The following is a 13435-nucleotide window of genomic DNA, read 5'->3' on the forward strand; positions in this document are numbered from 1 at the left end:
GAAAGCTTTTGAAAGCAATTTAATTGTTTTTTTTTCATCCTGAAACCTTTATGTGGGGTACCTATATATCTTTAATTTCCTTACTAGCAGAAATCAGGAGTCACTCTGCCAACATCATTCAATTTTTTTTTCTAAAATTAATATAATTGCAATTGTCTTAACTTTCAGAATAATATAAACTTTTTTTCATTCAGTAAATATAACATCTGGCTCTTTGAACTGAAAAGGTTGATGACCAGTCTAGAAGACATTTTTAGTATTTTGCAGCAACAAAAACGAGGAGTTTTTTCTCCCTGTATTTAGCCAAAGTTAATGAATGAGTGAGCCCATATATCTATTTTAGGAAAACCTTTTGTGGACAACCGCATTATGAAACAGAAACATACTTTAAAAACAGACATGTTGTACCTGACATTTTCTATTTAAGCAGATGAAAATTTGACTTTAAAAATCAGCTTCAGCACCTGTTATTTGAGGATCAGATTCAGGCCGCACAGAATTATTGAAAGGGCCACAAATGGCACACGGACTGCACTTTGGACATCCCTGTTTTTGAACATTTAGCAGCACTAATTGAAAGATTTTACTGAATGTAAATAAAAATAATAATAATAATAATAATAATAATAATAATAATAATAATAATAATAATAGATTTAATTTATTATGGGTTTCATATCTTGAGATTTTATTATGGTTTTCATAGCTTGAGATCTAATTTTAGCCTGGGTAGCTTTCATTGTCTACGATTAAATACATAATAAATTAAAAGTTGTTAACCCAGTTTTTGGTAAAAAAAAAAAATGGAAGCAAACATTGCAGTTTTTGGTTATATGATCATTCATCAGATGAAGAGCAAAAAAAGATCAAAAGGAAAAGTTAAAAGCGGCTCCATTGTTGCTGTGGTTTCTAGCTCACAAAGCTATCGTGAGTGAAGTAGGTTTCTAGGTCATTGAGGAGCATATAGTGGCTCACCAAAAGAAGAAAAAAAAAATCCCAACATGAATAAAAAAAGAAACAAAACAGGTTCTTGATGTTCTTTTATAGAATGTTCTTTTTCCCCCCCAACAAAAACGTTTTTGCCAGTTGTTGGGATGCAGACAAATCTTTATAGCACAGATTTAGTACTGAAATAAAATATTTTCTATTTCTTCTATTAAATATTATGACATGTAAACGGCTGTAATGATACAAGCAATAATTTCACTTGTTGTTTCAGTGTTCCCACCATCAACAATAAGTGAGAAACATGTAATGTTTTGTGGCAAGTCCTTAACTTGTGCTAACTGCATAATGCCTGAATTTCAATCATGCCTACAAGGTTTTGTCATTTTATTTTTTATTCTTTTGGTGAGTCTTGGACAACAGAATAATTATGATGTTGTTTTAAGGGTGTTTCTTTCTTGAATCTCTCTTGTTTTGCACCAAACATGATTCTGTGTTGTTGTGGCTATGACTGGGTCGACAACAACAGGTGCCTGTCTGTGTGGTTTTACATTCTTCTATTTTTTTAGGCATAAAAGCTGTTGTAGAAATTATTAAACAGATAATAAAAATATTTGGTTTCTTACCTCATGCTTCTTAAATTTGAATCAATTTAGCTAATGACAAAAAGGAAATTGTTTTATGTGTTTTGGAAGATAATTTTTTTTTTTCCATTTTTTTCTCCGAAGAGTTTTTGCGGCGCTAGTGGCTCGTATTTTTTCTACAGTAGGCAGACAGGAAGGAGGGTGAGGAGAGGGGAAGACATGCGGTAAAGGTCGTAGGGACCGGGAGTCGAACCCGCGACGTCCGTGTCGAGGACTAAGGCCTCCAAACGTGGGGTGTGCTAACCCCCTGCGCCACCACAGCACGCCCCGGAAGATAAATTTTAATGTTTTTTTTCATTAGCTGTAAACTAAGAAAAAAATCACAAGCCTGTCAATTTTCCCCTAAAATCTTAAATGGTCTTTGCTTCACAATCCTCTTAAGGGTATCCCTGTTGAGCACCTACCAGTCTTTTTTCCTTCCACTAAATTTTCCATTAATACACTTGGATACATCCAGCTTCTTTAGTCTTACTGCACCACCATCAATATCAGTGACTGCCTTTTGGACAATGTCCATCCAGAGTCTTTCCCATAGGACATGGGACGTGTTTATAAAGCCTTCCTTCTTTCACTCTTTGAATCGAATTACTCAAATGAATTACCTGCACTCGAATGTATTGCAGTGTTTCTGCTTTAGAAGAATGAGTGAATAAATCAATAAACTAATCAGTGTGCATCACGAGACTCAGATGCATGTTCCCTTGAGCAGCCGACTGACTGAGTATGTCACTCGTCATGTAATTACAGTTTTCCCACGCCGGGCTCTATCACACAGGATCTGTTTGCACATGATCTCTTCCCACAAGTTGACATGAGGTACATTTGGCTCCTATCTGCAGTATTGTTCATGTTGTCCTAAAAAGAACTATGTGTTTTTCCACTGCCATCTCTGCCGTTGTTTTCTGCTGCAGTTATGGGAAAACCGCTGAGATAGTTTGCTCACATCTTTGAGGAAGCTCTTCCAACAGAAACAATGTCAAGGCAGGTTATAATTCAGGCTGAAAACCGCTGGATTTTCTCCGTCATCGTGTTCAGGATCCTGCAGGCTGGAGCCTGAATGTCCAGAGTTGATTATTTATCAAACACACACGCACAAAAAGAGGTAGAAACTGAGAGCATGTTGGGTGTAGCTACTGTAAACTGAATCATATAGGGTCGCTCTGCGCTCTGGCATCACGACGAGAGTTTGAAGACTAAATTTAAAGGTAATTACTATGACAGTGAGGAGAGAAAACTGAAATAACCCGGAGCTTTTCAAAGCTGTCATTATCACTGGAATTATAATGACAAGGTTTGGGTCTCTTCAATGGACTTGTTGGGGTAGGACACCCACAAACATGGCATTCCTGAGGGCAACATTGCAGCATATTAATGATATATAGCAGAGTGTAGATTACAAAGCTGGGGTCCCTTCTCGTGCTTTACGGTTTCAGTTAACTTGAAACGAAATACCAGACCTTGAAACGAATGCTTGTTTTACACTGTTTGTGTGTGTGTATAATGTGCTGTGTCATGTCTTAGGCATAAGCTCACACAGCAGTGCATATTTCGCCATCTCAACAAGACTTTTCAGCATTAAATGTACAATATCTTTGAGTAAATATGTTGCTTTTGTTTGATTGGCTATCTGCTTTAGAGAGATATTGCTGCTGCTGCTGCTGCTGCTGCTGCAGCATCGTTTTACAGTTGCAAAATGAACGTAGGTGTGTGTGATTCACCACAGAAACCCTGACTGTACTTAAGCGGATTATGGCTGTCCAAATATTGCACATTACAAATATTACTCGCAGCATGACACATAGGATCTGTCTGAACATACTTTAAATGGTTTTAAAATGAGCTCACATGGCAGACCAAGAGCTCAGTAAATCCTCACAGAATATTTTCATTTTTGGCTTTTATTAATCTCCCCTCACACAACTGGAAAACCAAGACATCCACCAGCGCAAGACAGCAAGAAGTTCTGCACATGCACACTTTGATAGGGGCAAACGACCATTCTGGTAAACCGCAAGATTGAAAAAAGTAGCCGCAGTATTTACTAAAAAGGAAGGAGGAAAGAAAGTCCAATATTTTTAGTCTAAATTACAGTGTTGGAACAGTGCTTTGCACAGTTGAGTGTCCAGGGAGTGGAATGGCATGATGGGCGAACAGTGCTGCCAGGCCCCACCCTCCCCACATTGTCCTCACCGTGGAGTTCCTGCTCTCTAACAGCACACTTGCCCTCCTCATACCCTCCCGGCATCTCATGCGAACAGCATCATTTCTGGCAAAGTTGTTGCTGGAGCTGAAAGGAGAGCAGGGTTGAGACAGGGTCAGTTTACCAGTGATCTCTATTTTGTCATATTTCTGCTCATGCACAGTGCACAAATTTCACTTCATATGAGGACTTTTTGCACTGGTGTGAAGCATACTTGATGCATCTGCATCCTGCTACAACGAGCTGTGCTTGAGAGGGACAGAATTAGCTTGTGCCATGCCAAACTCCCACCTAAACTGGAGAAATAGCTACTCGTGCTTTTCATGCATTCTCTCTTGAAATGTGCCTCGCAGCCTAAACATTTTTCCCTTGTAAACCCTGTGGTTAACACAGAGATGAGTAGGAGTGAGATGATTGCTGTAACATTCTTGTAACTTTTATGCCCACTGGAGAGAGCAAGTTGAATTTGCATTTTTGAAAGTTGAAGAAATAGCTGCAATGGATTGTGAAAAGAAGGTTAAGGATTTTTTGGTGGTGATTCATGCTGCACAACTTGCTCATTAGACCATTAGCCTTAAAGTTGTTGTTTTAGTTTTGTAAACATTATATTTTATGCATTTTCAAAGAAAGCTCCAAAGCCCAAATTAGATGACGAGTTTAAATCAGTGGGATTTTCTTGCATTTGAAAAAGATGATGTCATTCTCCTGCCTCAGATCTAACCCTCCCCACCTCATTCATTAAAATTATAAGCTTTAAGCTCATACTCTGTGCCTATTTTTTTGTTTGTTCTTGAATATAGCATAAAGCAGGCCTTACATATGGTCGCTTCAACATCTTAGGTCTTTTTCTTCTTCTCTTTTTGCATGATGAAGACATTTGTAAAGTAAAAAACACCCCTTTTAAATTATATAAAATATCAGAAACATTAAGAACTAAAGAAAAATGATTGTTGATGTTAGTTTCCATCAATTTTTCAGACAACAACATAAAAAAACATAACATTTCTTTTTGATTTGTTTTATTTTGGTAAGACAAGAATATTATTTGTACATACTATGATAAACTGTATTTTAAAGAATCTGAATAAAAATGCAATCTTAGCAGTAATCAACTTATCAACTCATCAACTTAGCAGTAATGTTTTTAAAGTGCTCTTACCACACACAATCCTGATGGTGGGGATTTCACTTTAGAAAACTTGTTTAACAGAGAAATTACTTTTTTTTAATGTCTTGTGGCGCCCCTGGACAATGCCTCCCTGAGCAGTGAGCCACATTCAAAAACCACCAATAATATAAAAATACATCACTAAAAAAGCTCAGCTGTGGTCTTTCAGAGAAATTTCTCCACAAGCCACAAGAAATGAATTCATAATCCCAATATGTGTGCACATTTTAAAAGACTAACATTGGTGCTGCTAATTTGTATAAATGTGGAAGCAATCAGCTTCGCTTTTATATCAGCCAGAAAAAATACATCACATATAATTTAAGCAAAAATTAAGCACTTATGAAATTACAAAAGTTCAAAACATAACAGCGTGAAGGAATTTCTGCAGGCATTAAGTATTTTAAGACCATTTCTTTTGACTTTATCAGTGAGAGCAATTAATTTTTTACACCTTGAGAAACCCCTTCCCCTTTCATATGGCGATTTTCTTTGGCTTCAGTGCAGTCAGTAAGTATGAGCAGAAGAAAATGCAGCCAACAGTAATGCTTCATATAAAAAAAGAAAAAAAAGAGGGAAATACAGCTTGGTAAGCAGGTAGAGTCCTCAGCTCTGCTCTCAGGGAGGGGGAGGGTTGGGGACTCCTGATGGAGTAGGGATGTACCGGCACAGGATTGGTGGATGGCTGCTCCAGATGTGGCTCCATGCCAAGCCCTTATGTCTTTATATACTGTAATCAGATGAGGGGACAGCCCTGAGTGAGCATCGCACCCACTCTGCGTCTTTCCTGCAGCTCCCCTGGTCTCCAGCATCCACAGGTCTTCTCCTCTGCACCCCAGGCTCTGAACACAATGGCCAAGCAGACCCTCATCCTCAGTCTGTGGCTCCTGGCTGGGAGCCTCTTCACCGAGGCGACCTACTACCGCCACCACCGCTACATCCCACACTTCTTCCGCTACAGGGAGCCCTCCACCAACACAGAAAACCTCCTTCCCGACGTCGCAAACCCGGCGCCCGAAGTCTCGCAGTCCGGCAACCCTACCTACCCCGAGGTGCCAGAGGTGTTCCACCCGGCGCCCGAAGTTGTCCACACTATCCCAGAGGCTTTCCACCCGGTGCCCGAAGTCGTGCATCCGGCACCTGAGACCCATCACGTGCTGCAGGTCCCCGACAGAAATCGTGACAGTCGGGTTTTTTACGGGATCATGTTTGATGCTGGGAGCACCGGCACCAGGATCCACATCTACAAGTTCATTCAGAAGGATCCCGGTGAGTGCACTGCCCTCTCAGAACAGCTGACTCCCACTCTCTTTGCTGTTAGGTCATTCGCTGTGTGGTGTCAGGACCAACATGCATCAGCAGAGTGTAGGGGCAATTTAAAATAGGCAGGAGGTGAACTTTTAATGAGTTTGTGTGAGTCAACTGTTGGAAGGTTTAAATAATTATAAATGAGCCTAAATGTAGATGAAAGTTCATATAATTAGAAGGCAGAGCTGCAAAAAATGCAGAATAAAAAACCCCATCTAACTTGTGTTATCTGTTTTGTGACGTTTTTTTGTAGTTGAGCTGCCTGTTCTGGACAATGAAATGTTCCATGCAGTGAAACCTGGATTGTCTGAATATAAGGACAACCCTGAGGAGGTATGTATGCATGTTGGCACCATCACTTCATCTTTTTATAGGGAGTTCCTCACTGTCACTGCCACTAAACCACTTGGATTTTCATTGGGTTAGATTTAAGTGATGTAAACCCTTTGTATTTCCAAAATTGCTGCTTCAGCTCTCCATGTCTAATGATTTTTCTTTTCATTTCTGCTGCTCTCCAACCTTGCATTCTTGGGGCATAAAGAAATTTCCGGCCCATTCACACACTGATGCCATGAACACACTCACTCAGTCACTTTAAGGAACTGTAGTCATGTTGTTTCTTTACAGAAATTTGCCAAGTCTCAGCTAGGGGGAGCATACAAACAATGAATAAAAGGAACCCGAGAATGGAACTTGGAGGACCTCCACAGGCGATCTTTGTTTGTTAATATTTATATTTGGTATATGACACAAAGCGGTCCGTTTCAGCCAAATAAGATCAGAACCTATTCAACACACCACTCAGTTTACTGGCTTATGAGCCTCAATATGAGGAGTCGCAGATTCCTACCATTAGTACTTTGAAAAGTTTGAGAATTACTGCCTTTGCAAAAAAAAAATAAACAAACAAAATCAGCTATTAACTCTGCCAGAGAGAGAGAAAAATGCACTCTATAGTCATTAGCTTAAGTTTCTAACATCGTAAATGTATAACTTAATTTATAAACAGCAGGAAAGCTCCATGTGTCTTACAACACTGAGCTTTGCTCATTGTCACCAAACCACTCACTTGGGTTTGTTTAATGTGATGTAAACTCACTACAGCTTCCAAAATAGCTGCTGTTGATCTCTTCTCTAATGTTTTTTTTAATGTGCACTAATTAATAGAACAAAAAACATTGTTGTCTTCTGCAGGGTGGGAACACCATCCGCCAGCTGCTGAAGATTGCCAAGAAGACAGTGCCAGAGGAGGAGTGGAGGAGGACGCCAGTGGTCCTGAAGGCCACGGCGGGTCTGCGCCTGCTGCCCCTGGAGAAGGCCAATGCCCTGCTGAAAGAGGTGAGGCACATTTTTACTCTGCCATCAGACAGTTTAGCTCAAACCCCAGCCGTCCCACCAGGGATAGGGATGAGAAAACCACTAAGTGCTTACAAGTGACACTGAACGAAACAGCAGCAAGTCTGCCCATTTGGTGGTTAACATGTTGCAAAGAACAGCTGTTGTTGGGTTGTGTGGAGCAACCATATTTGGCATTTTAAGTATTATCCAGGCTTCTGTTCCAGCCATGTTTGTGGTTCAGTTGTGTGTCACTCTAAAACAGTCTACCAGACTGCACTGTTTGTAAATCAGGTTATATTTGCTTTTTTATTTTAGACAAAATTAGATTACTCAAGTAAGTGTTGCTCTCATAAAGCATACAGCTTTGCTGAAGCTATGATGAATCAATCCTGCAGGTACAAGAGGTTTTTGAAGAATCACCTTTCTATGTGCCAGAGAACAGCGTTACAATCATGAATGGAGCGAATGAAGGTGAGTAAACTTTATCTGCTCATTGTCAGATAACGAGCTCATTATATGAGCTTTAATGGTTTTGCTGGTCTTAATGCTTTTGCTAAAGCTTTTGCTAAAGACCAGTGACCAAAAGGCATCCTTAGATTATTCTGTATTTAATTATCAATAAAAAATAGGGTGATTAATGTAATTATTTTTCTGCATGTGATTTTAGGAGTCCTCGCCTGGGTCACAGTGAACTTCCTCACAGGTAAGGCATTTGTGAAGTTTTCTATACTGGTGTAAGAGGTTGCAGGAGGCACTTAGATTCTCAGTCCTGTATCCCAGACCCCAAATGAACAGCAAAATATGGATTATATTGTTACACTGCTGTGGTTTAATCACATTTATCTAAAATAAATATATGTTCTCTGCCTTGTTGGACATAATTTTAATCAGTATGAAGATACTAGTGACTATAATTAAAATCCTGAGTAAAACTAGAACATTCCTGAAGAATATTTGCAATAATTGTATCCATAAAAAGCAAGACTTCAATGTCCTTTTTTCCCAGAACTTCAGTTATGTAACATATGCATTTTGAAAAGCTTTTCAAGTTTTATTAAAAAAAAACAACAAAAAAGAACAACAAAGCTAACCGTATTGATTTCTGCTTTAGACCAGTTATGTATTTAAAACCTACTCTTGTTATATTCCAACATATATGCCTCCTTTTTTGAAGAGTGTCTGCTTGCTTTAGTTAAAATACATCAGTAAATCCATTTTGCATTGTGATTTAAGCTCTTTAGGAATTTGAGTACTTCTGTAATTGCCATTTTCTTTATAAAAGATTGAGAATCTTATTATGAAGAGTGTTTGTGAGCTTTACTTTGAAAGTCAAAGTTTCAACCTATAACTTGTAGAATTTCTTGTTTCCAAACAAGCAAAATCACACAATATCCAATGGTCTAAATAAATGGCTGCCTCAGTTATTACTACACTTTCAACAATCAATACAATGCCCCATCAACCTTCGTCTAACTTTATTTCTGCCTCCTTGTTCTTGTTTTTCAATAGGCCATTTATATTCCAACACCAGGAGGACAGTGGGGATTCTGGATCTGGGTGGAGGATCTACTCAAATCACTTTCCTTCCAAAATCAAAGGTGAATGAAGTTTTTCATGTGCAAATTTAATAAGTTCAAGTTTTTAGAACTGACTAACACTTCTCTTTGATCCACCAGAAAACAATTGAAGTTGCTCCAAGAAGTTTCACAGCCAAATTCAACCTGTTCAACCATACATATGAACTCTACACACACAGGTAAATGACTTGGCAAATGTGGGATTAAAAAGTAAAGCATGGATACTTTATTTATTCTAAATATGTGCCATATTTACATAGCTACCTTGGAAATGGACTAGTTGCCGCCCGCCTCGCAACACTTGGAGCACTAGGAGCCGATGGTAAGTCATATTTATTTTACTATGTCTGCGTTGTGCATTTGCTCTGGGAAATGCTCAGTATCAGGCAAAAATCTTTATTGTTTATGCTTTCCCAGGACTGGATTGGAAAGTCTTCACTAGTTCCTGCCTCCCGAAAAAATACAGAGAAGAAGTGAAATTTGGAGGGGACAGCTATAAAGTTAGCGGGATTCCAGGCGGTAAGATAAAAGCCTCCTGAGGTTTTGAATGCTCTCCCATTGTCCTGACTCCAACAATCCATACATTCCTCTCTCTAAAGTCTTGAACTCAACAGAGTACAGTACAATACAGTCTCACAGGAGAGCACATATCAGCCAGTGCTCGTTTAATCTTGGCACCAAACACATGTTTTATCGTTCTCTCTCTCTTATTGTTCCCACTTGGATAATTAAACTGTCGTCAACCTTGTATTTAGATGAGAGTGAAGACTGTCAGTTAACTTCACAAATAAGCGAGTCATTCCCATACCACAGCCAAGTAGCCAAACGTTGCCAGGTCATCCCTGAGTTGTTATATTTTTCATTGCAGAGAGATCATTTTGATGTTGGCCTGGTCACAATTGGGTGTTTCAAAATAGGAGGCACAACTGGGCTGTGCTAGCTGTCACTCCTGTCAGCACATGGTTTTGCCGGCACAATTGCACCAACTGTTCCCAAAGGGCCGTTTGAAAGTTGTCCCTCTGGGGCTTTCCTTTAGATAATGTCTGGTGAGCCCCGAGTTTCACCCGCCCACTGACCTCGGAGTGCGGCTTCCAGCTTTCCTAGTTGCATTCCATCCATCTTTGCTTTCCAAAACTCCCTCTTTTCTTCACTTCCCTTAATGTTAAGGAAGACCACTCTTTAAACCTCTGCTGTCTTGTTTTGTTACAGGTTATGCAGGCTATAAACTGTGCTACTACGAGGTCATGAGGGTCGTCAAGGGAAATTTTCACCAACCGTACGAAGTGAAAGGCAGCAGCATCTTCTATGCTTTTTCCCACTACTATGACAGAGCAGTGCAGACCGGCCTTGTCAGTAAGTGAGAATAGACCTTTGAACCACCTTCCAGCATCATTATCTTTTATGCTAATTATAATTTCTTGCACAAGGTTGGTATTCAAATTGCACCTTTGTTTTTGTTGCACACCAGGCAGTCTAGGTGGTGCGGTTGAAGTAAGAGACTTTAAGAAGAAAGCCAAAGAAGGTAAGAGTTACATCATAACCTCCTTAAAGTAGTCGTAGGTGTTGGGAAGGTTGAGTTGAGTTTGTGTATTTGTTGGCTTAAACTGAGAGCTGATGGGTAGAAAAGGTTATGGCCATATCACCTTGCTTAGTTCTGGTCCAGAGAACATTAATAAACAAGTCACTGATGATCTTAGATGTCCAGATTGTTCATAAACATGACAAATAACTTAAATATATTTAGACCAAGGATCATTCAGTACCATATAGATCAATAAAACTACTTTAAATTGAATACTCAAAACAGAACAGAGCCTTGGAGAACCCCACATGTGATTTTTGATCACTAAGATTTTTTATTGCCAAATATCACTGATCTAAAGCAACCACAGTACTACAATATCATAGCTCAATTTCTCCAGCCAAGAAAGAAAAACTTTCACATGTTATGGTTATCAATTTAACTTTCTGGCCACCGTAATGTAGAACCTTGCTTATAGCCAACAGGAATGAGTCGGAGAGTTACATAACACTGTTTGTGTTGTGAGAACACTGTCACAAGGTCTCAAGAAATGAGTCTCACTCAAGTTCGGCTGGCGGGCGAGCTGAAGGTGTCTGCAGGTCCCAGGCAGGAGGGCACCTGGCAGATACACACCACCTGGATGCTGGAACACACTGACACACACATAAACACATGCCTGGCTGCTTAACACCACCACCCACCCACAGCCTTGTGCTGACCCCCAGCCGTACTCCTCACACCTCCCTGCGTACGCAGACACACATAACAGAAAGGTCATTCTGTCAGGGGTCAGAGAAGGTCTCCCCTGTACTTCTTTATGGATTGTTATTAAAATATTGTTTTGATATATGTGAAACATGTTTGTTTTTTTCTGTATTTGCAGTGTGCAACAAAATGACCAAATATCGTGCCATCAGCCCTTTCCTCTGCATGGACATGACGTATATTACTTGCCTGCTAAAGGAGGGCTTTGGCTTCAAGGACAGCACTGTGCTGCATGTAAGTGACTCAGGTTACTAACTGCATTAGATGTGGGAGTCATAATGTCCCTTGATTCAAACATTGAGAAAAGTGTCTGTATTTAGATGGAGATTCTTATCTTAAGTTTTTCTTTCCTCAGCTGGCCAAGAAGGTGAACAATGTGGAGACCAGCTGGGCTCTGGGGGCGACCTTTGACTTCTTCAGGAACTTCAACATTAACCAAAACTAGCTGCAGTCGCTGCCGCTGGCACTGAGAGGGACAGTCTGTCACTGTGGGGCCTCCTTTCCTCTGACCACCCAACCTCCTCAATTCTTACTAAAACCTCATCATCCTGCAAACACTTAATGAACTCTTTTTTTTAAGAAAAAAAAAAGAAGAAATCACTATATTTTTATAAGGTCAGCTTTTTCTACTGTATATCGAGCTCATCGTTGGTGGGTTGACTTTATTTTTATAAAACGTTTACATGTTTCCTAATGGGTGGCGGACCTGAAATGTCTTTCTGGCCAACCTGTAAAGGGTAAAGAGGGGAACTTTGGAGGCAGTGATAGGAGCCATGGTATTTTGGTGCTTACTGTGGTCCTGGTGTCCGCTGTGCAGAACAGTGGAATAAATTTAGACAATAGTTGCCGGAGCCGGAACCACAATTGTCTTTCTAGATGCTTGTAAATCTGTTCTCTTTTTATTCTAGCTGTAAATCTTTTTTATATATATACATATATATATACAGGGGCCCAGTTAATTTGCTCTTGCCATTAGATAAATAAGACATCATTGGAAACAGATGACTACCAGACAGCTTCTTTTTCCTCAACATCGCACAAAACACTTTAACTGCAGTTATTGTAGCCAAGACATGAATATTTGCTTTGACTTCCTTTACAGAACTGTATATATTTATCATTATTTGGGTTTTTTCTTAAAAAGACAAATGCTGTAGGAAAATGCCTCTAACATTGAGTGAACCAGTATAGTTTGTTCCACCAAGAGCAGGAGAGAAAAAAGATGGGCTTTTTTAAATCTTATTTTATTGTGACTTGGGAAGCCACTCAAGGATCCAGCAGCATCATCTGCAGCCATTTAATGATACATAAACCCAAATTATATAAAACATGTCTGGAAACTATGCTTTCTTTACTTTTTGTGAATTGTACAAATATTTAAATAGTTGAAAGTTTATTATTTTTTATTATCTGTACTCAACATGTTACTGCTCTTCCTTCAATATTCTGTGTTTTCATTATTCATCATATTCAGTTACTACTGCTGTACATACACAATGTAAACTTAGTGAAACTGTTTTTCAATATTTACAAAATAAATTGTCATGCCGCACAATTTCCGAGAAATATTGTCAGTATGAAAAGTCTGATGTCTGATCATTTGTACATTGTTTTTAATAAATGTTGTGACAATAACCAAACAGGTATGTTTTAATAAAACATGAAAATGTGCTTAGTGTCATGCTGGCATGTGTTAGAAAATTGCAAAATCATCAAAATGTTCAAAAAGTAAAACATGTAAAACAGAATGATTCATTTAAAAAAACAAGAACATAAGACCAATAACCAAAAGGCATTGTTAACACTGAAAGGTAGTTTTATTTTTTTTACCAATCACTGATAGCCTCCACACAGCAAACACCACTAAAGATCATTGCTAAGGCAGCTGGATGTTCAGTGTTTTAATGGAAAGTCGGATGGAAGAAAAACGTTGCAAAAGTAACAAGACTATTGACTTCACAAAGCTTG

General features: G+C 39.2%; 1 protein-coding gene across 1 annotated transcript; it reads left to right on the forward strand.

Moving 5' to 3' along the window:
* The first annotated feature begins 5649 nt into the window (after positions 1 to 5649).
* entpd5a (ectonucleoside triphosphate diphosphohydrolase 5a) lies at positions 5650 to 13102 on the forward strand. The gene is made up of 13 exons (XM_028000415.1): positions 5650 to 6226; positions 6519 to 6598; positions 7460 to 7603; positions 7999 to 8074; positions 8271 to 8306; positions 9113 to 9201; positions 9280 to 9359; positions 9441 to 9502; positions 9598 to 9699; positions 10390 to 10533; positions 10649 to 10702; positions 11586 to 11701; positions 11823 to 13102. The coding sequence occupies exons 1-13, from the start codon at positions 5809 to 5811 to the stop codon at positions 11910 to 11912; spliced, it is 1491 nt and encodes a 496-aa protein (XP_027856216.1). The 5' UTR covers positions 5650 to 5808; the 3' UTR covers positions 11913 to 13102.
* Positions 13103 to 13435: the final 333 nt, after the last annotated feature.

The sequence above is a fragment of the Xiphophorus couchianus genome, chromosome 19, assembly GCF_001444195.1.
Source record: "Xiphophorus couchianus chromosome 19, X_couchianus-1.0, whole genome shotgun sequence".
In the NCBI taxonomy this organism is placed as follows: Eukaryota; Metazoa; Chordata; class Actinopteri; order Cyprinodontiformes; family Poeciliidae; genus Xiphophorus; species Xiphophorus couchianus.